Source organism: Chiloscyllium plagiosum, chromosome 28, assembly GCF_004010195.1.
Source record: "Chiloscyllium plagiosum isolate BGI_BamShark_2017 chromosome 28, ASM401019v2, whole genome shotgun sequence".
NCBI classification, from domain to species: domain Eukaryota; kingdom Metazoa; phylum Chordata; class Chondrichthyes; order Orectolobiformes; family Hemiscylliidae; genus Chiloscyllium; species Chiloscyllium plagiosum.
The window spans coordinates 8872143-8897989 of NC_057737.1; the positions used below are offsets into that span (position 1 = coordinate 8872143).

Below are 25847 nucleotides of genomic sequence, written 5' to 3' on the forward strand. Positions count from 1 at the left end.
CTTATCTATATCCTGCTGTAACCTGATACATCCTTCCTCACTGTCAACAACTCCACTGACTTTCGTATCATCCGCAAACTTGCTCACCCATCCTTCTAGCCCCTCCTCCAGGTCATTTATAAAAATGACAAACAGCAATGGTCCCAAAACAGATCCTTGCGGAACACCGCTAGTAACTGCACTCCAAGATGAACCTTTACCATGAACTACTACCCTCTGTCTTCTTCCAGCCAGCCAATTCCTAATCCAAACCTCCAACTCACCCTCAATGCCATACCTCCGTACCTCCTCACTTCCTACAGTGAGGAAGGATGTGTCAGGTTACAGCGGGATATAGATAAGTTGCAGAGCTGGGCAGAAGTGGTGGGGGCTGGTATAATTGCAACATTTCAAAGGCATCTGGATGGGTATATGAATAGGAAGGGTTTGAAGGGATATGGACCAAGTGCTGGCAGGGGGGACTAGACTAGTTAAGGATATCTGGTCGGCATGGACGGGTTGGACCAAAGGTTTGTTTCCATGCTGTACATCTCTATGACTCTATAAAGAAGTCAGTTATCCAACTCAGTTCAAGCCCCACCTGCAACGGAAATCTATCATAACATGTCTGAGCAGGTTGGCTGAAGTACTTTGAAAATCGACAAATGGATTAATCCCTTAATTATCTGGCTGACAACCAACACCTTTTGAGGTTGTTTTGTTTCTGGAAGAAAAATCTCCATGAGATTGCGATGAACCAAAAGCTGAAGTAGTGTCAAGTCGCGTGTAAATTGTTAAGTGATGATGGCCCAGTCTACGATGGAACTGTGTTTGGCTTGGACAGTCTGAGATTCGATCAGTGCAATGATCAGTCCTGACCCCTGTGTCCCTGGACAAGGAAGGCAGGAATTTAACCACACCCGCCACGTATTCCTCTTAGTCCAGGTGAGGATCCAACATGGCTGGCCCCGTGATGTCCCCTTCAGTGGAAAAGCCCCCTGTTGGCACTTTAGTCGACAGTGCCAGAGGTTGTCTGTGGAACTGCAGGCACAGGGTGATCCATGCTTTCAGTAGATGGAGAGAAACGCCAACTGGAATTGGCACACATGAGAATTGGGTGAACGGTCACTGGAGTTGGCCTCCCCAGAGGTCCTTTCCTCATCCAGGCATCCAGCAGCAGCCGTTGGTGATGGGGGGGGGGGGGGGGCAAGGCTCGGCCATTGTCGAACCTTGGCCTGAAGTCTCTCAGACGTGGCGCATCAATGTAGGGATACTGAAGAGACCATGCAGCTCCTCAGGCCTCCTGTGACATTAATGGGGTCACGGCACATGTGTGGCCTAACTCCACATTCCCATAATGCCTTTGGTTATTATCGAACAATCTCCCATTTCAAATTAACTGATCGAGTTAATTTGCTCGAGCGTCAGTTTGGGGAATAGAATCCCAAAGAGAAGCTGCCCTCTGTGTCCTTTGCTCCCGGCAGGTCAGGTTGGAGTTTTTTAGACTATGTTCCTTGGTTTGAGCATCTGTCATCTATTGAACTGTGAGGTACATTGTAGTCAAGGTAAGTTCTGACATGACCCTGGATCTCAACGTGGACTTTTCATTAAATGTTACTACCACAGTTATACATGCGGCTCCTTGAATTGTCGACATGTGGGAAGCTTTAGTGTGAATAATATGGAATAGGAGCTTTGCTGGATATTCTGGATTGTTCCATGCTCCACTCTTCAGAGAAAAATAGAATCTAGGAGCAGGAGTAGGCCATTCAGCCCTTTGAACATGATCCACCATTGAGTATGATGAAGATTGATCTTCTATCTCATCATCTGATTCACTCTAAAGAAAAAAAAGAATGTGGAATTAACTGCCAGAGGAAGTGGGTACAATTACAATGTTTAAAATATTTTTGGACATGAAGAGGAAAGGTTTGGAGGGATATGGGCCAAATGCAGGCAAGTGGGACTAGTTTAGTTTGGGATTATGGTCGGCATGGACTGGTTGGACCGAAGGGTCTCTTTCTGTGCTGAATGACTGTGAACTGAAAACAGAAATTGCTGGAAGAATTCAGCATGAACTCTGTCTCTCCACAGATGCTGCCAGAGCTGTTGAGTTTTCCAGCAATTTCTGTTTTTGTTTCATATTCCCCCTTTCTCTCCACACCTTTCAATGCCTTGAGAGAGGGTAGGAAAAAAAGCCATTTTTTCATTCACTCACGGGGTGAGGTGTCACTGGCTGGGCATTTATTGCCTGTCCCTAATTTCCCCAAAGAACAGTTAAGAGTCAACCACGTTGCCATGGGTCTGAAGTCACATGTAGGCCAGACCAGGTAAGGAAGGCAGTTTCCTTCCCTAAAGGGCATTAGTGACCCAGATGGGTGTTTCCTGACAATTGACAAAACGGCTTCATGGTCATCATTAAATACTTCATCCCAGATTTGTTTTTTTTTAATTGAATTCAAATTCTACCATCTGCCATGCTGGATTTGAACCCAGGTCCTCAGAACATGAGCTGAGTTTGTGGTTTAGTAGGCCAGTGATTAGACCAATTGCCCATCGCCTCCCCTTAAGCACCTCACTGAAGTACATTTCTGTGAGAGACAAAATGGATTGGTTCGAATCAGAGGAAGTTGCACATGTTCGGGATGACCTGACCTTTGGTATCATTCCTCTTTGAACCTGAGAGTCAGATACTCTCTGGGGGATGTTCTCAGATGAGCCGTGATAGTATTTTGACTTTGTTTCTCTTTAGATTCTGAAGAAGAGGAGTTGGAGCCAGCGAAGCAACTGATCCAGCCAATCGCAGAAAAGATTTTCTCAGAGCACAAAGCGAAAGATGAGGATCCACCACTGCTGTTCTTTGTTGCAGGAGAGGTCAGTACCAGACTTAGCTCACATACGTCTGAGTTCCATTGTTGCATTTCAATGGTCTGTCTGCTTACCCGAAGAGGAGAAAGATATGTATTTCATAGAATCCCTACAGTGTGGAAGCAGGTCATTTAGCCCATCAAGTCCGCACTGAGCATCTCTTCAAGATCCATCCCCAACCCTACCCTATCACCCTGTATTTCCCTTGGCTAATCCAGCTATCCCTAGATACTGTGGGCAATTTCCCATGGCCAATCCATCTAACCTGCACATCTTTGGATTGTGGGAGGAAACCGGAACAAATCCACACAAACACTGGGAGAACGTGCAAACTCCACACAGACAGTCGGCCGAGGATGGAATCCCTGTAAACCCATATTTACTGCAATCAACTCACCCAGCCTGCTCAGTACGGGGCACTTTAGCATGGCCAACCCACCTAACCCACACATCTTTGGACTGTGGGAGGAAACCCACGCAGACACGGGGAGAATGTGCGAATTCCACACAGTCAGTTGCCTGAGGCTGGAATCGAACCCGGGTCCCTGGTGCTGTGAGGCAGCAGTGCTGACCACTGAACCACCGTGCCGACCACTGAACCACCGTGCCGACCATTTCTATACCACTGTTCAGAATACCTTAAAGTACTTTCCAGCCAACAATGTATTTCAGAAGTTTGTAGGAAATGACAGCTAATTTCCGCACAGGACGCTGCCACAAACAGCAATGAGTTAATGTTTATAATTGTTTATCACAGAATGGTTACTGTGCAGACAGAGGCCATTTGGCCTGCCATGTCAATGCTGGCTTCCTGCACAAGTAACTCTGTCTCATTCCCCTGCCTTTCTCCCATAGCCATGGAATAGATACTCTTGATTTGTTTTAATTTATTGTCACATGTTCCTGAGTACAGTGAAAAGCTTTGTTTACCAGCAGTACAGGCAGATCATAACAAACAGGAACATACTGATCATAGGGTGAAAAACAACTTAGAGGCGTACAAGTCACATTGCACAAGGCGTGCACGAGCCAAGATTAACATTAGCAAGATCAATATTATTTGAGTTCATTCATCAGTCTAGTAACGGACAGGAGGAAGAAGCTGCTCCTGAACCTGCTGGTGCGTGTGTTCAGGCATGTGTATCTTCTGCGTGACGGAAGAGGTTGTAGGAGAGTGTTACCAGCGTGGGCTGGGTCTTTGATGTTGGCAGCCTTTCTGTGGCAGCGAGCTGTGTAACTGGAGTCCATGATGGATGGTTAGCTTCTGTGATGGTCTGGGCCGTGCACACCATCTTCTCTAGTTCCGTATGGTCCTGGGCAGAGCAGTTGCCGTACCAGGCCGTTATGCACCCGGACAGTATGCTCTCAATGATGTATCGGTAGACGTTGGTGAGGGTCCTGATGGACGTGCTGATTTCCTGAGCTGCCTGAGGAAGAAGGTGCGCCGTTTTCCCTTCTTTATCATCGCATCGATGTGGGAAGTCCAGGAGAGGTCCTCGGTTGTCGTCACTCGGAGGAACTCCTCAGTTGATCCTCGGGATCCTCTGTGGAAGCCATGACTGCCACCACACGCTCAGGGAGTAGATCCCAACCACTGTCCATGTAGAAGCAGGTTTTTCTCGTGTTGCCGTTGCTTTCTTTGCCAGTCACCTTCCACCGCGGCCCTCGGCTGTTTTGCCGATCCCCTTCTCCACTCAGTAGGAGCAAAACAAAACAAAGGTGCTAGAAATCAAAAACGAGAAACAGAAATGGCTGGAGAAACTCAGCAGGTCTGGCAGCATCTGTGGAGAGAGAAACAGAGTTGGTGGTGCAGACCAAGAATCTGCTTTCTCTCTCCGCAGATGCTGACAGACCTGCTGAGTTCGTCAAGCGATTTCTGTTTCTGTTTAAAACATTTCTTTGAAATCTCTGCTCAAGCCTCTATCCTCTGAGGGGACGTGCCCCAGCTGCTCCAATCCTTCTGCACAACCCAAGCCCCTCACCCTGGTTTTCCTTGTTGATTTTTTCTGCACCCTCTACAATTGATTGATTTATTTATATCACGTGTACTGAAGTACAGTGAAAAGCTTTGTTTATGAGCAGTGCAGGCAGATCATTGTAAGCGCAAATGTACAGAACAAAAGATTTAGATGGAGGCATACGGGTAACATTGCACAGGGCATACAAGAGAGATCAACATTAGCAAAGTCAGCATTATTTGAGACTGGAGAGTCCATAATGCCTTCACAACCTTGTAGAATTGGACACTATCCTCCAGTTCAGTGTCCTGTGAAGATTCATTCCAATTTTCCAGCTTTTATTGTTTCTGGTGTTGTTGAGAGAAGGATAAATATATTCAGGACATGGGTAAGAACTCCCACCTTTCTTCCAGATCACACCACAGGATTCCATTTGCATTCATCCAAGATGGCAAATGGTACCTCAGTTACTGCCCCTGTTGGTACTGAAGGTTCAGACAAGGCCATGTGCTCAAGGGTGAGACTTGAGTTTTAACGAGTTTGAGAAGATTTGTAGCTCAGGTTGAGGTTCTGGATGTAGGTTTGCTGGCTGAGTTGGAAGGTTTGGTTTCAGATGTTTCATCACCAGACTAGGTAACATCAACAGTGAGCCGGATGAAGGACTGGTGTAATGGCCCACTTTCTATTTATGTGTTTAGGTTTCTTTGGGTTGATTATGTAATTTCCTGTGGTGATGTCATTTCCTGTTCTTTATCTCAGGGGATGGTAAGTGGGATCCAAATCAATATGTTTGTTAATAGAGTTCCAGTTGGAATGCCATGCTTCTAGGAATTCTCGTGCGTGTCTCTGTTTGGCTTGCCCTAGGATGGATGTGTTGTTCCAGTCGAAGCAGTGTCCTTCCTCATCTGTATGTAAGGATACTAGTGAGAGAGCTGAAAAATGTGTTGCTGGAAAAGCGCAGCAGATCAGGCAGCATCCAAGAAGCAGGGGATCGACGTTTCGGGCATAAGCCCTTCTTCAGGCTACTAGTGAGAGAGGGTCATAGCTTTTGTTTTATGACTAGTTGATGTTCATGTATCCTGGTGGCTAGTCTTCTGCCTGTTTGTCCAATATAGTGAATTCCTAGAAGCACAGCATTCCAACTAGAACTCTATCAACAAACATGTTGACTTGGATCCCATTTACCACCTCCTGAGAAAAAAGAATAGGAAATGACGCCATCACAGGAAATGATGTCACCACAGGAAATAACATTGCCAACCCAAGGTAAACCTAGACATATAAATAGAAAGTGGTTCATGCCACCAGTGCTTCATCCAGAGGCTCACCGATGATGTTACCCAGTATGGTGACAAAACGTCTGAAAACGAGCCTTCCAGCTTAGCAAGCAAACCTACATCCAGAACTTGAGCTTTAACTCTGAAACATCAGTGAGATCATTAAGGCAGCCTGCCTGAAGAAGTTCCTAAAGATGAGGGGCAAGCATTCGAAGCAGTGAATGGATGGAACCCCACTTGGACATTAAACTGCCCACGAATTGTAGGATGGACTGAAACGTTGGGAAGATGAGTCACAGATCTGGGGAAAGTGAACCTATGTCAACGACAGTTCTGATCTCCCTGTAACAGTATTAAGCTAGAGATGGTTCAGAAGAGCTTTACCAGGATTTTACTGGAAATGGAAGGTTTGAGTTATAACAAAAGGCTCCTTATTGGGGTGTAAGAGGTGACTTACAGAGGTTTATAAAATAATGAGGGGTATAGATAAAGGTGAATAGCAGATGTATTTTCCCTGGGGTGGGGGATTTTAAGACTGGGGGCATATTTTCAAAATGAGAGGAGAACAATTTTAAAAAAGACATGAGGGGCAATCCTTTTACACAGAGTGTGATTTGTGTGTGGAATGAACTACCAGAGGGAGTGATGGATGCAGATATAATGTTCAAAAGATGTTGAAATAAGTACATAAATAAGAAATGTTTGGAGGGATATGGGCCAAGCGCAGGGAGGTGGGACTAGTTTAGTTTGAGATAATGGTCAGTACACATTGGTTGGGCTGAACGGTCTGTTTCTGTATTAGATGACTCTATGACAATGACACCCTGATAGGGTGATGTGAGCTGTAATGACGGCGTGGTTACAATTCTGATATTTCTGTAATCCTCAAAACCTTTTCAAAGGGCATGAATTAAATTTTAAATAAGAGGAAGATGTAAATGTAGAGGGATTTAAGAGTTTAAATGTGGGCTATTAAATATGTTTATAGGGCAAAGTGCCTAACAGACCAGTCCTCAGTGGCATTGGGAGGAGGGGAGATGGACCAGGAGGGAAAGGAATTGGAGAATTCTCAGGTCAAGTTCAGAACTGAAAGTGAATAGAGAGATAATTTACTTGACATCTGAAGTTACAGACGTAGTTGGAAGCAAGACTGGATATGATGGAGAGATTGCTGGAGAAAAGGATCATTAACGGATCAGTTTTAGAAGAGTTGAGTGGGGGGAGGGCGACTTGGAGAGAATAGACACGGTCAAATGCAGAGATGCGAAAAGCAATGATTTCAGGAAGAGTCTGGCACAGGTAGAAGCTGAGGTTGGGAGTTGGTGCTGATGTGTAAGTCGGTATAGTTTTGTGAGCGACGACATGGGAACTGGAGGTCAGCTTGATGCCAGATGGTGTTGGAGAAATGCGGTCTGAGATGGGGGAAACATAAAGACAATGACTTCAGTCATCCCAATATTTATCTGGATTCATCCAAGACTCCTGTCAGACAGAGACCTGTAGAGTTACTACAACAGGGAAGAGAGAGTGGCTTAAAAGTAAGACAGATGCCTATTTGAGATGTAAGGATACTGAAGAATTTGACAAACGCGTGGGAAATGGAGTTACAAGGATATAGCTGGCACAGCTTTTGCCGTAGATTGAGACCAAACCTGGGGCTGAGTTTTCCTGTTTGGTTTATGGGTAGTGCACAAGGAACAACCATGACAGTGGCAAACCCCATGTTGCTGAGATATCCTCCTCGCTCTCACTAATAACTATGAAGAACAGCTGCCTGGTGTTACCAGGGGAAAGATGGAAGGAGAGATATATTAGGTACTGTACTGGACTAGCAACCCAGAGTACGAGTATTCAAATGACATTGTGGTCAATGTGTGAAATGGAACTCAAATGTTTTTAAGGTTGAGATTATATAACCAGAGAAAATAGGAGCTGGAGGAGGTCCTTCAGCCCTTTGATACTGCTCTGCCATGAGATATGATCATGGCTGATCATCATCAGTCCCCTGTTCCCACTTTCTCCCCCATACCCTTTGATCCCTTTAGCCCTAAGATCTATCTCTAACGCCTTTTCGAAAACATTCAATGGTTTGGCCTCACCCGTTTTCTGTGGCAGTGAATTCACAGACTCCCCACTCTCTGGGGGGGGGAAGACATTTCCCTACACCTCAGTTCCTCAGAGACCCCCATTGGCTCTAGATAGTAAGTGATGCCACGGATCAGGATTGCCCTCTGGCAGGACGGGATGGGCAGTAAATGGCCACATTTCACCAGGGTCACGGACGTTTATTGAAACATAAAAAGAGAGAAGCTCTTTTTTTGGCTCATTTCACATCACAGTTGATGCCAAATCATGTCTAGGCAGTATGATATTTCAGAACTGGATGTGAATCTCCCTCTTGGTGTAGGGACAAAGAATGAGGTGGCCATCTTCGGCTTGTAATAGTCACACCAGGAACTTGCTGGTACAGCTTCTGCTTTGTTTTGTGTATTGATAACTGACAAGTGTATGGAGTGGTCAGTCCATCTGTTGTTGGCGATGTTTGCCAGACACATGCATCTGTTTTGTTTTCTCTCTCTCTCCCTCTTTCCCTGCAGCATATGCAAAATCTAAAAGGTTCCAGCATTGCTGTAATTGGAAGCATTCCCCGAAAATGAGAACATGTTTTGTATTAACTAGAAACAGATCTCGTTGCTGACTGTCGGACACAACTCAATGACAGAAGAACGGGATGCTTTCCCCTTCTCGAACACAAGTGGTCATTTCGGGTTGGAGACGTAACCCTCACTCCCCTTTCTGCCATCGGGAATGGTCCTTTAGTTTCCTGGGGATGGAGGGGCAGGCAGGTAGCTTCACGCTGCCACTCAGGCTGTTAACGATGGAGCATCCTGTCAGTGGGAGGATGGCCTTATCTCCAGTGGAGTCAATCTCCCCCTTTATCTCTGAATCAGCAGTGACCAGTCATCGCCACCGAGAGTTATGAGGGAGCAGGAAAATGGTAAGGGGCAGAATGGTCAATTTTTCTTTGAAGATGAAGGCACTGAGAACAGATAAATGGTTTTCCTCATCTGTGTTCACTTTGTGGATGTACTACACCTCATTCCCCCCACCCCCCCTCCCAAAAACCCAACTTCTGTCCATTTTTTCTTCACATCTGGCTAGTCTTGGTTAGAGTTTCAAATTAAATACATAGCAGATCTTTGGTCTAAACAGCATTGAGCAAGTGTTAAACTTGCTATGAGGAGAAAGTGAGGTCTGCAGATGCTGGAGATCAGAGCTGAAAATGTGTTGCTGGAAAAGTGCAGCAGGTCAGGCAGCATCCAGGGAACAGGAGAATCGATGTTTCGGGCATAAGCCCTTCTTCAGGAAGAAGGGCTTATGCCCGAAACGTCGATTCTCCTGTTCCCTGGATGCTGCCTGACCTGTTAAACTTGCTATGACAGTGAAATCCCCCCCCAGGGAGTCCATCTCCTCTACCTGTACCATCAACATAGAGTCATACAGCATGGTAACAGACCCTTCGGCCCAACTCGTCCAAGCCAACCAAGTTTCTCAAATAAGCTGGTCCCATTTGCCTGTGTTTAGCCCATATCCCGTCTAAATCTTTCCTGTCTGTGTAACTGTTCAAGTATCTTTTAAATGTTCTAATGGTACCAGCCTCTACCACTTCCCCTGGCAGCTCATTCCACATACACACTCCCCTCTGTGAGAAAAAGTTGCCCCTCATTTTAAACCTGTGCCCTCTAGTTTTGGACTCCCTTACCCTGGCACAAAGACCTTTACTATTCACCTTATATACAGCCCCTCATGATTTTATAAACCTCTATAAGGTCACCCCTCAGCCTCCTACACTCCAGGGAAAAAACTCTCAGCCTATTCTGTCTCTCTTTGTAATGTGTCACATTGTGTAGACTGACAAAGGAAACTCTATCTGGGAGAGATCGAGAGGGAAAGGTTTGTCTGAATGAAGATGGTTATTTCAGTTATGCAGGGCAGTGGCGAGACCCCATCTAGATTACTGTGCATTCTCCTGGCCCCATTATTTATGGAACATTCTTACTGGTGTCTTTATTGCCTGTTAAAAAGCAGCAATTGTGAATTATTTCCCGGCTCATTTGAGATCTTAACTAAAGAAATAACAAGATTGGATCTTAGTTGGCTGTTGAGCTCACACTTTCCAGTTGGGGTAGTACTCCCACGTTGAGCTGTGTTGAACGCATGGAGCATGGTTTCTGTGGAATTCCAACCAAATGGATGCTTGGGTTCCACGTCTGGGAATTCTGTTTGTGTCAAATGTAAAAAAAGACATTTTATAAAGCACCAGGAAATATGGACGGGGGGGGGAGGCGGGGGGAACACACTCACCTCTGAACCATAGGTTGTGTGTTTGAGTCCCATTCAGAGTCTGCACCATAGAATAAAGTCCTTTAGCCCATCAAGGGTGCGGCATGGTGGCTCAATGGTTAGCACTGCTGCCTCACAGCACCAGAGACCTGGGTTCAATTCTAGCCTCAGGCGACTGTCTGTGTGGAGTTTGCACATTCTCCCCGTGTCTGCGTGGGTTTGCTCCCACAATCCAAAGATGTGGACTGGCCATGCTAAATTGTCCCGCAGTGACCAGGGCTGGGTGGGTTTTCCCTGGGAAAATGCAGGGTTATAGGGAGGGGTGGGTCTGGGTGGGGTGCCCTTAAGAGGGTTGGTGTGGACTCGCTGGGCCGAATGGCCTGCATCCACACTGTAGAGTTTCTGTGATTCGAAGCGCCCCTGACCTGGGCTGTTATCGATCCCTCAATCAGCATTAGCTTTAAGAAATCAAAGCACACACTGAGTAACTGAAATGAAAACAGAAATTGCTGGAGAAACTCAGCAGGTCTGAGCATCTGTGGGGAGAGAAACAGAGTTAATGTTTTGGGTAGATTGACCCTTCAGAACAAAAGCAGTATTTATCTTGATGATGGGGGGGTCTGGGGGAGGAGGGGATAGAAGGACTGTGTGTTCAGGTGGAGACAGAGAGAGGGCAAAGGTTAGGAATTGGTGATGGTGAGCTAGGGAAGATGAAAGGCTAGCTAGGTGCTTGTGGAGACCGTGAGTGGATAAAAATAGGGGTTTGACTGTGCTGAAAGCAGCTTATGTTGTGGCAGTTCCTCAGGTGTTGGGGGTGTGGAAAAAATATAGACCGAGGTGTTCAGGGTCTAAAATCATTGAACTGGATATTGTGTTCTGAAGGCTCCCCAAACAGAAACACAGACTCTTCATTAAATGGGGGGTTTGGTTTGCTGTGCACACATTGATTGCAGCAGCCGAAAAGTACTTTGTTGGTTATAAAGCACTGCCTGATGTCGTGAATGATGCTATACAAATGCAAGTGTGTCTGTTCTCTTCCTTTCACTGTGGTGTGCCAGGGACCTGTCTCTGGAGTTAATTTGACTGTGTTTAAGATTTATTAAACCCAGCGTTACCAGATCTTTACCGCATACAGCTGGAAACATTGTGCTGGCTGATGCCGAGCAGTTCTGACTGGCTTGTGCCTTTTCTGCTTGGATCCGCAATTTAATTTAAAATAATCTCGTACAAAACCTCCTTGTGTACGGATACTTAGTTCCGAGTCCATACCCGACAATGGGTTCTGATGGACTCGGTCCATTGGAATCAGAGGGCTAGCAGGAATCCTGTATCAGCTGCTGGTTGCGCACAGTCATAGAATCCCTACAGTGTGGAAAGAGGCCATTTGGCCCATCAAGTCCATATCAGTCCACTGAAGGCCATCCAACCCCAGACCTAACTCCTGCATTTCCCATGGCTAACCCATCCACCCTGCACACCCCTGGATACTCTGGGCAATTTAAGCATTGCCAATCCACCTAACCTGCACATCTTTGGATTGTGGGAGGAAACTGGAGCACCCGGAGGAAACCCACGCAGATACGGGAAGAATGTGCAAACTCCACACAGACAGTCGCCTGAGGCTGGAATCGAACCCGGGACCCTGGCGTTGTGCTGACCACTGAGCCACTGTGCCGCCCATTCGCCTTACCATAGTCTTAGTAACTCATGTAGAAGCCCATCCACACGCATCCCCATTTCCCTTAATTCTCTCCCATGTGACTCACTGGATGAGAGGCAGGCTGGAGAGAGAGGCTAAGGTTTGTAAGTGTCCGTAAAGACTAGAAGTAGGCCATTTGGCCCTTCAAGCCTGCTGTGCCATTCAGAATGATCATGGCTGATCCTCAATCTCAATGCTGTACTCCCTCTCTCTTCCAAGACACCTTGATGCCTTTAAAATCCATAAATAAAGCTGCAGGACCTGCCTCCCAGTCAGTGTGGACTGACGTTCAGTCAAAGTAGAGAGTGGGTGAGTTTTGTCAAATGCTATGCAGGTCGTTCTGTTATAACGCGCGTTTCATCAACACAAATTCTCCGAAATGTGATCGACAAACTGGGGACACTGTTTCTAAAGCCCGAACTTTTAAAATGTGCGTTGGCTGGAAAACTTTTAGCGCTGTTTTTATAGCGCGATTTTGGTGTAACGCACGGTTGCAGAAGACCACAACCATTGCGTTATCGAAGAACTGCCTGTGCTGTCGGCTGAGGTAGTTATGGATCTTTAGTTGCAAATGCAAGCAGAAAGTGGGGCACTGACAGAAAAGAAAGATTATTCTGATCTTGTCAGCTATCCCAAAACGCAAACCAACTGACCAGACAGCAAGGCAGCTAGGAAAAAGAAGGGTTTCAATTCCGTGACCTCCGACCTCTCTAACTTGTCCACAGGCAGCAAACTTACCCTGTGAATTGTAGTCACATTTGTGATTGTGACAGACAGTCGCAATCCCTAACAGGGTAATACTCGATCAGTACTGCAGTGAAATCTGAGGAACAGGACCTAGGGCTCTCAAGCATCAGGCTGGGCCGGAAGTGCTCACAGAACTCGCGTAGAGCTGAGAAAAGACCTTCTGGCCTGCTGTCACTAACACGTGCACTTTGTTTGTAAGTATTGACCTAGACTTCCCACCTCCCAGATGCAGGGTGAGCATCGGCAATGGTGGGAAATCTGGAAGAGGACATGGCGACTGGGATTTAACAATCCGTTCCCTTCAAAAATTCCCAGAGGCACCAAGACAGTGGATTCCATGAACCTGACCCAAGCTCCCTGTTCAATGGAGCATGCAGGTTCAATGTGTAGGGTTTGTAATGCAAAGATAATAAAATCTGACAATCTGATTCAAGTGGTAAATAGTGTTGAGGTTTTTCAACCTTAAAGACAAATATTTTTATAAACGTCTCCACAAAGTAGATGTGGTCAGTCTGCTGCTGAACATAGAGTCAAGAGTCAGAGAGCGCCAAGCTCTTGGGAGTGACAATCACCAACAATCTGCCCTGGTCCACCCATGGTCAAGAAAGTACAGCAATGTCTCTACTTCCTTAAGAAGCTAAAGGAATTCAGCATGTCAGTAAAGACTCTTGCAAAGTTTTATAGATGCGCCATAGAAAGCATCCTATCTGGATTTGTTATTGCTTGGTATGGCAACTGCACTTCCGAAGACTGTAAGAAGCTACAGAGAGTTGTGAACACAACCCAATCCATCACACAAACTAACCTTTCCTTGATTCCACCTACACTTCCCATTGCATCGGTAAAGTAACCTACATCATCAAAAACCCCTCCCACCCCAGCTGAACTCTCTTCTACCCTTTTCCGTCAGGCAGAAGATATGAAAGTTTGACCCACGTAGCAATAGAGACACTAGGACCTGAGAGCACAGCCATAGAGTAAAGAGAAGACCTTTTGGAATGGAGATAAGGAGAAACTTCTTCAGCCGCAGAATGGTGAATCTATGGAATTCACTGTCACGGAAGGCTGTGGAGGCCACGTCATTGAGTATGTTTAAGACTGAGATAGATAGGTCCTTGAGTATCAATGGGATCAAGGGTCATGGGGAGAAAGCAGGAGACTGGAGTTGAGAAACTTATCCGCCATGATTGAATGGCGGAGCAGACTCGATGGGCTGAATGGACTACTCTCTGCTCCTATGTCTTATGGTCTAATAGATTCAAGAACAGCTCCTTCCCTGCTGTTATCAGACTTCTGAGCAGAGATCTCTCAAATGTTAATGGTGATCTTTCTCTGTATCTTCTCAGCAGCTGCAACACTGTACCCTGCACTTTATTCTGTTTCCCTGATGCACTTATATGGTACAATCTGCCTGTAAAGCTTCTCACTGTACTTCAGTATACGTCACAGTAATAAATCGAATCATGCAGCACCAAAACAGGCCCTTCAGCCCAACTAGTCCATGCTGACCAGGTTTCCTAAACTGAACTAGTCCTATTTTCCTGTATTTGGTCCATATCCCTTTCCTATCAATGTACTATCCAAGAGTTTTTTTAAATGTTGCTACTGTACCAGCCTCCACCACTTCCTCTGGCAGCTCATTCCATACACGTACCACCCTCTGGGTGAATAGATTGCCCCTCATGTCCTTTTTATATCTTTCCCCCTCACCTTACACTGATGCCGTCTAGTTTTGAACTCGCCCAGCTCAGAGAAAAGACTTTGTCTGTTTACCCTATCCATGCCCCTCATGATTTCTGTAAGGTCACCCCTCAGCTCCCAACGCTTCAGGGAAAGAAGTCCCAGCTTATTCAAACCCTCCAGTCTCGGTAACAGTTTTGTGAATCTTTTTTGCTCCCTTTCTAGTTTCGCAACAGCCTTTCTATAACAGGGCGACTAGAATTGTACGCAGCACTCCAACTGTGGTCTCAGCAATGTCTTATGCAGCCATCACATGACATCCCAACTCCCACACTCGATGCTGTGAGTGTGCCAAACATGAGCTAAAGGGACAACTCATCTGAGGCTTGACCACATTTTCCAGCGACAGAACGCAGAATGGAAGCTGTGTCTTCAGTTTCTTGACGTGACTCTGAGCAGGCAGATTGTGCAGTCCCTGGCACAGCCCAGATTGGCATCCAACCCAGTTCGAAGGTTTCTTTCGCCGCTGGCATTCTAGAACTTTCCAGCCACGCAGTGGAACAAGCCGAGGCAGCCAGCGCCTTTCCATCTTGCTGATGCACTCCCAGCGAGATTGGGGAAATCCAGGATTGTACTCGATTAAAAAGTTACAGAGCGGATTGAATACATGCCCACTCTCCCCGCTGTGGGACGGTGCATTGCAGTATCCTCCAGTGAGCGTGCCAGCCGTCAATGTTCATTCACTTTGTAATCTTTAATGCAGGCTGTTGGCATGATGGGGGAAGTGAGCTCTCAGATATTTAATTTCCAGAAAAGTTCAGAGTGGCTTAGAAATGTGCTGGGAGTGCCCCAGCATGCCTTAAATTGAAAACCTCATCCAGCTGCTGGTAATAGTGATTTTGTTGAGCTTACGGAGGTTGGATCTGTGTGGCTATGGGTGAGCACAGGGGTCACTGATTGCCAAGTGCAGTAGTGCGAGGGTCAAGCTCCCTCTAGGTGATACTCTGGATCTCTGGTACACCACCCAGAGGCTCCCATTGGCACAGCCTGACCTTTTGGAGTAACTGTACAGTATGGCCAACACCACGAACCAGGAGGCCCCACCTTGGTGATGGTTGTGAGCTTCGCCGAGACTTCCAAGGGTCGGGGAGTGAGGGGAGAACAAATTGCATTTACCGAGTGCCTTCCCCAGCCTAGGCAGGGGCGTGGCGTTCGCCGACAAAGTACTCCAGAAACGCAGTCGGACGCGCTGAGATGCTACAGCTGCTTTGCGGGACAGCAAGATCTCACAGACAGTGTTGGGGTCGTGAACCAGAATCGTTTGCCTGAGTCGATTTGAGGGGCCAATGCCAGCCGGGTGCAAGGGCTTTGGGGGGGTGGGGGGAATGCGGGAAACAATTCCGCTCCCTTGTGCACAGCAACATCCCACAGCGTGGCCGTGACTGGATCGTCGGGCGTATTGGCTGAGGGGCGGGCGTCACTGAGAAGTCCCTGGCCCCTTCAATTTTGAGTCGATGCGACCTTTAACTCCCAGGGACCAGTGTCACATTTCAGCGCCTCATTTGAAAGGCAGGAGCCTCAATAGTGCGGCCCTCCCTCAGGCCTGGGCACTGGGCAGTCGGCCTGTGCTCAACTCTCTGGAATTCAGAATCTAATGATGGCAGCACGGTGGCTCAGTGGTTAGCACTGCTACCGCACAGTAACAGGGACCCAGGTTCGATTCCAGCCTCGGGTGACTGTCTGTGTGGTGTTTGTACATTCTCCCTGTGTCTGCGTGGGTTTCCTCCAGGTGCTCCAGTTTCCTCCCACAGTCCAAAGATATGTGAATTGGCCATGCTAAATTGCCCGTAGTATTAGGTGCATTAGGGAAATGGGTCTGGGTGGGTTACTCTTTGGAGGGTCGGTGTGGACCTGTTGGGCCGAAGGGCCTGTTTCTGCACTGTAGGGGAATCTAATCTAATCTATGGCCTTGAATCTGTAGTTGATTGTTGGAAAAACCCATCTGGTTCACTAATGCCCTTTTAAGGAAGTAAACGGCCATCCTTACCTGGTCTGGCCTACATATGAGTCCAGACCCACAGCAATGTGGTTGACTCTTAACTGCCCTCTGGGCAATTGACAATGGGAAATACATGCTGGCTGAGCCAGTCATGCCCACATCCAATAACAAAAAAAAAACCATGAAGGCATCTAAACTTAAACTTGTTTTTGAGAGCTTACCTCGGAATGAGTTAACAAAGGGATTTACGCAATGACTCTAACTGAGAGAATCGAACCCATTTGTAACCAGCTGTGGTTCTGGGTTCCCCTGGCATGAGGTTAAACACCTGGTATGTGTCAGAAGGGGCACAGAGCCCAGTCCCCTGACCCTCTCCCTTGGGATCCCAAGCACCATGTTGGTCTGTCACAGGCATGTCCGTAACAAGGGAACAAACAGCTGGAGAGGAAACAGGTTGCCAGTCTGATGGTGACAGTCGCTGAGGCCTCTGCTGTATCGTGCACAACCCAAGCCACCTGCTAATTGCTGATTGTTACCATCAACGTTTGCCTGTGGCTCTGTCTTTCTGATGGGATTATTGCTACTCTGCCTTTCCTGCTAGTGTGGCGTTAGCAATTCAGTGGCAAATTAATGCATGGTCTGAGCTCCTCTGGGCTCCTGCGTTTGAAAACCAGATTGTCTTTCTCTATGCGAAGCTGCTCTTGTCGAGATGATGGATGACTCTCTTCACAGAGCGCTTTGTTTCTCTCTCTCTCTCTCTCGTTTCTTTTCACTGGAATCAAGATGGTCAGACAATCAGTTCCTAATTGTAGGCCCTGACTCTGTATTGGTTCAGGCACTTTCCCGGCTGGACTCAATCAGCACACCTCAGGTTCTGGCGCCTCTGTCCTTACTCAGACCGGGCCATGTTCCCAATATTGTTTGGCTCGCAGTCAAGATAGTCTCGATTGTAAAATTCTCATCCTTGTTTACGGATCCCTCCAAACTTTATACCTCTGTAATCTTCTCCGGCCACATATCCCTCCAAGATATCTGCCCTTGCCTCGATTCTGAATTCTTGAGCATCCTCAGATGTTATCATTCCAGCCATTTTCTGCTGTGTCAGTGGGCGGGAGGCTGGTTTTTGTGATGGACTGGGCTGCATTCACAACTGTCTGCAATTTCTTGCAGTCCTGGGCGGAGCAGTTGCCATGCCAAGCTGTGATGCTTCTGGATAGGGTGCTTTCTATGATGCGTCTAAAAATGGTTAAGAGACCTTGTGGACATCCTGGATTTCCTTAGCCTTCTGAGGAAGTAGAGGCGTTGGTGTGCTTTCCTGACTGTAGCATCGACATGGATGGACCAGGACAGATTGTTGGTGATATTTATTCCGAGGAGCTTGAAGTTCTTTACCATCTCCTCATCGACTCCATTGATCCTCCCCCCCCCGCTTGCTGAAGTTAATGACCAGCTCCTTTGTGTTGCTGACATTGAGGGGGAGAGCTTGTTACCATTATACCATGGCACTCAGCTCTCTATCTCTTTCCTGTTCTCTGTCTCATCATTGTTGTAAAAGTGTGGCGCTGGAAAAGCACAGCAGGTCAGGCAGCATCCGAGGAGCAGGAGAGTCAACGTTTTGGGCATAAGGAATGTTGAGCGGGGAGGTAGCTGAGAGATAAATCAGAGAGTGGGGGTTGGGGGAACGTAGGTGGGAAGGTGATAGGTTGGAGGGGAGGCTGGAGTGGATAGGTGGGAAGGACGATGGACAGGTAGGACAGTTCAAGACGGTGGTGCCGAGTTGGAGGGTTGGAGCTGGGATGAGGTGGGGGGGGGGAGGGAAATGAGGAAACTGGTGAAGTTGACTTGTCAGTCATAGCCCCACCTCCCAGTACTGATGAAGGGCTTATGCCCAAAACGGTGACTCTCCTGCTCTTCGGATGCTGCCTGACCAACTGTGCTTTTCCAGCACCACACGTTTCGACTCTGCTTCTCCAGCATCTGCAGTGCTCACCTTCTCTCTGTCACATCATTGTTTGAGATCTGGCCCTCCAAAGTGGGTCCTGTCTCCATTGCTTCTTTTTGAACCTGTACTGTGTGGTTCTGGATCCTTCTTCCAATGGGAACAATTTCTCTGAATCAGCTCTGTCCAAACCCCTCGTGATTTTGAAATGTTTTGTATTGGTTTGTAGGACATGGACGTCACTGGCGAGGCCAGCGTTTATTGTCCATCCCTAGCTGGCCTGGAGAAGGTGGAGGTGAGCTGCCTTCTTGAACTGCTGCCATCCACCTGGATTCCCAGGAATCAAACGTTAGGCGTCAGACAACGACACTTGTGACTCAGCTGGTTTGCTGTTGATGTAGCAAAAGCAGAAATTGTTGGCGAAACTCAGCAGGTCTGGCAGTATCTGTGGAGAGAGCAAAACAGAGTTTCGAGTGCAGTGACCCTTCTTCAGAACTCTGGACCTTAAACATTAACTCTGTTTCTCTCTCCACCGATGCTGCCGGACTTGCTGAGTTTCTGCAACTGTTTGTGTTTTCATTTTGGATTTCCAGCAGCTGCAGTTCGATGTAGCTTCAGTTCCAACCCAGCCCCTCATAACATAGTCATTCTATTGCAGAACTGCAGAAGCTGTAAATCAGATTCACAAACAGAAGTTGTTGGAAAAGCTCAGCAAGTCTGGTAGCATCTGTGGAGAGAAATCAAAGTTAATGTCTCGGGTCCTATGATTGTCCAAGCCAATATTTATCCCCCAGTAAGAATCATGAAGACACACTAAGTGGGCACAGACCACATTGTTGCTGAGGGCACTTGCATTGGGCACATTGGCTGCAGTTTTTCCAATGTTTGTGATTGTTTTTACAAAAAAATTCTCAATTGCCTGTAAAGCGCTTTGGATTTGTCCTGGGGTTGTGAAAGGCGCTATGTAAAGGCGAGTCCATATTTGTTTAGGGTAACCTCTGCCACACTGCATGTGAAGAACCAGTCTTGCTGTAAAAGTTCACCAAACCCTCTTGCCCCAGCCACAGCTCAATGGCTCTGCGCCACAGAGGTCTCGTCCAGAGGCTCACTTAGGATGTTATCTAGTATGGTGACGAAATGTCTGAAAATGAACCTTCCAGCTCAGCAAGCAAACCTACATCCAGATCCAAGTGAAGCTGTTCTTTCAGGAACCAGGAGGTCAGGGATGTAAAGGGTATGCCCCACCTAATGGAGCTGGGGTTTTTTTATATTCATTCCCGGGATCAGGGCGTCACTGGCTAGGCCAGCATTTGCCCGTCCCTAATCGCCCAGCAGCCAATCAAGAGTGAACCACATTGCTGTGGGTCTGGAGTCACATGTAGGCCAGACCAGGTAAGGACAGGAGATTGCTGAAGGACATTAGTGAACCAGATGGGTTTTTCCTGACATTTGACAATGAATTCATGGACTATTAATTCCCCCTCCACTCCCAGGAGCATTATCTGGGTCTCTGGATTAACAGTCCAGCAATAACACCACTCGGCCATCATCTCTCCAATCACTTTTTGAGTGATTAAAGCCCTGATGCTGGGCACCCGGACCTGAGAGAGGACGGTGGTGTCTGTCTTACCAACGCAGTAAGCTTGCAGATGTAGCAGGCACTGAAGAAGGCAAATACTACATTGGCTTTCAGAGCAAGAGGATTTGAGTACAGGAGCAGGGATTTCATGCTGTACTCGTGAGACCTCACCTGGAATATTATGCACAACTTTGGTCTCTTTATCCAAGAAAGGATGGAGGGAGCACAAAAAAAGTTTACCTGATTGATTGCTAGCATTGACTTGTGAAGAGAAACTGGATTGGTTAGGATGACATTCAGTAAAGTTTAGAAGAATGCAGGAGGGGGAGGGAGATCTCATGGTAAGGTATAAAATTCGAACAGGACTAGAGAGGGTAAATGTGGGAAGGATATTCATGATGACCGGGAACTCTAGAACCAGGATTCACTGTCTAAGGATATGGGGTGGGCCTTTTCAAACTGAGATATAGAGAAATGTCTTCACCCAGAGAGTGGGGAGCCCATGGAATTCTCTGCCGCAGGAAGTGGTTGAAGCCAAAACATTGATTGATTGGAAGAGGTTTTAGATACGGTTCTTGAGGCTAAAAATATCAGTGGGTATGGGGGAGAAAGTGGAACATGGTACTGAGCTGGATGAACAGCCATGATCATATTGAATGATGGAACAGGCTCAAAGGGCTGAATGACCTCCTCCCATTTTCGATGTTTTATGCACTGAAATGATCTTGTGAAGGGCACCATTCGTGGTTGAGATTTTGGTTCCCCAGAAACTCTTTACAAATCCTCTTGGGAGCACACTGTGAGCGTTAGCCAAGATTTATATGTACACGTCTGTATAGTGGGGCTTGAACCCACAACCTTCTGACTCTGGGATGAAAGTGTAACCCACTGAGCTGAAGGGAGCCACTTGGAGTCTCGGATTGCCGGCTGGCCATCTGTCTCTCACTCTCCAGCACGTTTTAACAGACCGTAACCCAAAGGAGCAGAAATTAGGCCATTCAGCCCATCAAGCCTGCTCCGCCATTCAATCATGGCTGATACGTTTTTCAATCCCATTCTCCCGCTTTCTCCATGTAACCCTTGACACTCAAGAACCTATCTATGTCAATCTTAAACATACTCAATGACCCAACCCCCACAGCCTTTGATAGCAATGAATCCCATAGATTTGCAACTTTCTGGATGAAGATGTTTTTCCTTATCTCCATTCTAAAGGGTCATCCTTTTACTCAGAGTGTTCTCCCATTGAGACTCATTCAAACCTCCCACAGGATTAGTGATTGGGAATGTTATTACTGCAGCTTTATTGAAAAATAATCTGATGTTGATTACTGGGAAATATTCTGTTGAATGGATACATAAGGGTAAAGAGCTAAGAAATGGGTCTGAGGGTATTTTACATTGCACAAGTGGATTGTGATGTGAATCAGAATGTTGCAGCTTTCTGCCAATGCCAGTATTCAGCGTTAAACTTCCTCAAATGCAGACATTTCCTTTCCACACTGGCCTGGTTCCTGAACCCAGCAAAGTACACACTGGGAGCTGTGTGCCAGTGACTGAGAGCTGGGCACACACAGCAGAGCCTGACTCATCCTTCAGCCTTTTGCCAGCCTGATGGGTGAAGGGAGCATCTGCTGCCCCCTAAATAAATTGGAACAGGAGTAGGCCTTTCAGCCCCTCGAGCCTGTTCCGCCTTTCAATAAGATCAAGGCTGATCTGTGGCCTAACTCCATATGCCTGCCTTTGGCCCATATCTCTCTGCTTTACAATAAATTATCCATCTCAGATTTGAGTTAACAACTGACCCAGCATCCCCTTCCCATTTGTGGAAGAGACGTCCAGACATCTACCACCCTTTTTGTATAGAAGTGCTTTCTAACACCTCACCTGAACAGTCTGGCCCTAATTCTCAGACTGTGGCCCCTGGTTCTAGAATTGTCAACAAGTACTAATAGTTTATTTTTACCTACCCTATCGTTTTCCAGTTAAAGCTTGAAAATATCATTCAGATCATCCATTGACCTCCTAAATTCTAGAGAAAACAGGCCTAATTTGGATAATATCTCCTCATAACTTAACCCTTGACATCCAGGTATCATTCTTGTAAATCTACATTTAACTCTCTCCAAGGCCAGTCAGACCTTTCTAAGGGTGGTGCCCAGATCTGCTTGCAGAGCTCCAAGTGGCGTCTCACCAGAGTTTTGTTTAACTGCAGCATCACTTCCACATCCCTGCGCTCGGGTTCTATCATTCCTTTAGCTTTCTTGATTATTTTCTGCAAGTGTGCACGACATTTTAAAGATTTGTGCACCTGAATCTACAAATCTCTTTGGACGTCCACTGTATTTAACTTTATGGTCCAAAGTGGATAATTCCGTACTTACCTGAAGACCACTGACAAAATTGCCCACCTTTCCGTGGGTCTCCACCAGTCCTTACCCAAGACTGATGCCACCCGAGTGGCATTGTGACTCTCCTGTAAAGGCAAACCTGCCCCCCCCCCCACCCCAGGCACTGCACAACACTGGGGTTCCAGAGTGCTGTAATGAATGGCGGAGCAAGCTCGAAGGGCCGAATGGCCTCCTCCTGCTCCTATCTTCCATGTTCCTATATTGCCTGAGGCGTGGTGACCCTCAGATAAGACCACAACGAGTCCTCTCTCCCTCTCCCTCTCTCTCTCTAATGAGAAAACCGTTCTTTGATCTGGGAGGACCATGGTGACTTTACCTAAGGCTCTAGTTATTGACTTACCTGAGAAAATGTGGCTGGTTATGGCACACTCATTGTTTCCCACTTTACCAATGACTTGCTGGTCTGGTTTTAATGGTGTCGGTTAGCTCAGTTGGTTGGACTGCTGGTTTGCAATGCATAATGGCAGCCACAGCCTGGGTTCAGTTCCATGAAGGATGCTCCTTCTCAACCTCATCCTTCAGTGGAGTTCAGACAGGGGTGGGAATCTCATAGAGACTTATCACATTCTAACGGGACTGGACAGGGTAGATGCAGGGAGGATGTTCCCGATGGTGGGGGTGACCAGAACTGGGGGTCACAGTCTGAGGATTCGGAGTGGACCTTTCAGGATGGAGATGAGGAGACATTTCTTCACCCACAGAGTGATGAGCCTTGGAATTCATTACCACAGGAAGTAGTTGATGCCAAACATTGAATGTATTCAAGATCTAGCACTTGGGGCGAACGGGGTCAAAGGTTATGGGGAGAGAGCAGGATGATTGATGGAGCAGGCTCGAAGGGCCGAATGGCCTCCTCCTGCTCCTATCTTCCATGTTTCTATATTGCCTGAGGCGTGGTGACCCTCAGATAAGACCACAACCAGTCCTCTCTCCCTCTGTCTGTCTCTCTCTCTCGAATGAGGGAGCAGTTCTTTGATCTGGGAGGACCATGGTGACTTTACCTAGTTATTGACTTACCTGAGAAAATGTGGCTGGTTATTAAACATTGGTCGCAGCCTCAATGATGGCCCCATTTAACCAGTTGTTTCTAGACAGCAGCCAGGAGGTGACTGGATTTGCCAACACCTTGATCAAATCCAGTTCATTCAAAACCGGTCAGGGAAAATCCTGGCCCTGAACACTTCCCTGATCTCTGTGGCCAGAGATATAGAAACAGAAGTAGGTAATTCAGCCCATCAAGTCTGCCTCACCATTCCATGCCCAATCTGATAATCCTCAACTCGGCCTTCCTCCTTTTCCCTTGAGTCCTTGTTCCCCTTACTGATTAAGAATCGAGCTCAGCCTTGAATATACTCAATGACCCAGCCTCGACAGCCCTCTGAGGTAAAGAACGCTGCAGATTCCCAGCCCTCAGAGAGAAGGACTTCCTCCTCGTCTCTGTCTTAAATGAATTTCGTTTTGTTCTGAGCTCCTGCAATTCTGACCTCTTCAGGATCTTTAGTTTTATTTATCTTACCCTTGACCTTGCTGTCATCTCCCAGGCCTCAATCAGTGCAGTCCCTTCGGCTAAATCTCCCATCGCTGTCCCTCTTTGTCCTCATTTAAGACGCTCCCTTAAAGCCTACCTCTCAGTAGCCTGTCCTCAAGACGCTGTTATAAACGCAAGTTGTTCATGTTGTAGCGAAAACATCCCAAAACCATCCTCATGAGCCACTGCCGTCTTCACCTTCCCCGACCACTGACGCTATTTCTCCCTCTCTTCCTTTGCTGCAGGATGACATGACGGAATCGCTACGGGATTTTACGAACCTTCCAGAGTCTGCTCCGCTCCTCACCATCCTGGACATGTCACAGAGAGCCAAGTACGTCAAAGACGTGGAGGAGATCACGCCTGCGATTGTGGAAGAGTTTGTGAAGGCATTCCTGAAAGAGAAACTAAAACCAGAGCCAATCTGAAGTCGCCAACGAGACAGAATATTTAACACTCTCGGCTGATTTTCGTTCAAAAGTTCTATTTAAACAAAAAAAAATCAAAACCAAAAAAAAAGGTCTTTCTAGCTATTGAATTTCCATTCGTTCTAACACAGCGGTCACAAGCATATCCTTGGAGGAGGCTTGTTGGCATCTCCTTTCTCTGCTTTAGCTGGCCGGGTAGGATGACCCTGTTACGATGAATCCAGTTGGCAGCTTGCTCCAACGCAAGCTCTGGCAGATCATTAACATTTCTGATGCATCGCCCTAAATCTCGCTCGGGCCTACAATCCCTTCCAGCTTGAGAGCTTTTCGTTTTTGAAACAGGCCTCTGTTCCTTCACTGACAACCTCATTGAGACTGGGCTGGCTTTCGACCCCACTGTTCGAATCCCCCCCCTTCACCAACCCACCATGATCATGCACTTCTGAGGAGTTTCCCACTGACTTATTTACACCCCGCACCCCTTTTAATCTCTCCCTTTTTTAAAAAAAAATTGTAATCTGGTCCTGTTACAATGTTTTAAATTATTGTGAGATAAGTCTAATAAACCTGGCAGCAGACGCATTGAAAATAGCTCTGTTTTATTTCCTGTTTTCTTTTTGGTGGTTCAGAAAACAAAATGGCTTCCATCGAAGATGCTTCCTGCAGTTTGCTGAAGCATTACTCAGTTAATGTTGGAATATGGCCTTGGCGAGGCTGTAGTGACCTGTGTTTGATCCTCGGCAAATCGAGCTGAAGACTTTGTCTGAGATATTTTATCATCAACCTATTCAGAGATGCTATGACACGCCCTCAGAGCAGGGAGGACTTGAAACCCAGGCCTCCTGGCTCTGAGATAGGTTCACTCCCACTACGCCAAGAGACCCCAAGTCATCGTCTGACAAAGAGGGCGACATTGTGTCTCAGTGGGATTCAGTTCCACCCTTGGGCGACTGTCTGTGTGGAGTTTCCACGTTCTCCCTGTGTCTGTGTGGGTTTTCTCCTGCAGTCTAAAGACGTGCAGGTTAGGTGGGTTGGTCATGGCAAATGCAGGGTTACAGGAATATGCGGGGTAGGGGTGGGGAGTGGGGGGAGTGGGTCTGGGTAGGATGCTCTTTGGAGGGTTAATGAGGACCCGATGGGCTGAATGGCCTGCTTCCTCACCGTAGGATTTTATGAATTTCTCTGCTTTTTTTCTCTGTCTGTCTCTCCTCCCCTCCACCACCCAAGCCCTCACTCTTTTTAATTCTGTCTCCATGTCTCTTTAAGTTGTTCTCTCTCCCTCTTCTCTGTATCTCTCTCCTTATCAGTATCTATCTGTCTCTTTCTCTCTCCTTCCCTTTGTCTTTTGCCTTTTCTCTCCTCCATGTGTGTTATCTTGACGACACTATGGTATTTCCACCTCATCTAAAGC

General features: G+C 47.0%; 1 protein-coding gene across 4 annotated transcripts in view; it reads left to right on the forward strand.

Annotated features, from left to right (window-relative positions):
* The window catches only part of nxn (nucleoredoxin), a 227311-nt gene extending 202284 nt beyond the window's left edge, over positions 1-25027 (forward strand). For all 4 annotated transcript variants that reach the window (XM_043718204.1, XM_043718207.1, XM_043718206.1 and 1 more), the window contains 2 exons: positions 2732-2853; positions 24254-25027. In XM_043718204.1, the coding sequence (XP_043574139.1) occupies positions 2732-2853; positions 24254-24436 (305 nt within the window). In that variant the 3' untranslated portion in view covers positions 24437-25027. The remainder of the gene's footprint in view (positions 1-2731; positions 2854-24253) is intronic.
* The last annotated feature ends 820 nt before the right edge of the window (positions 25028-25847 follow it).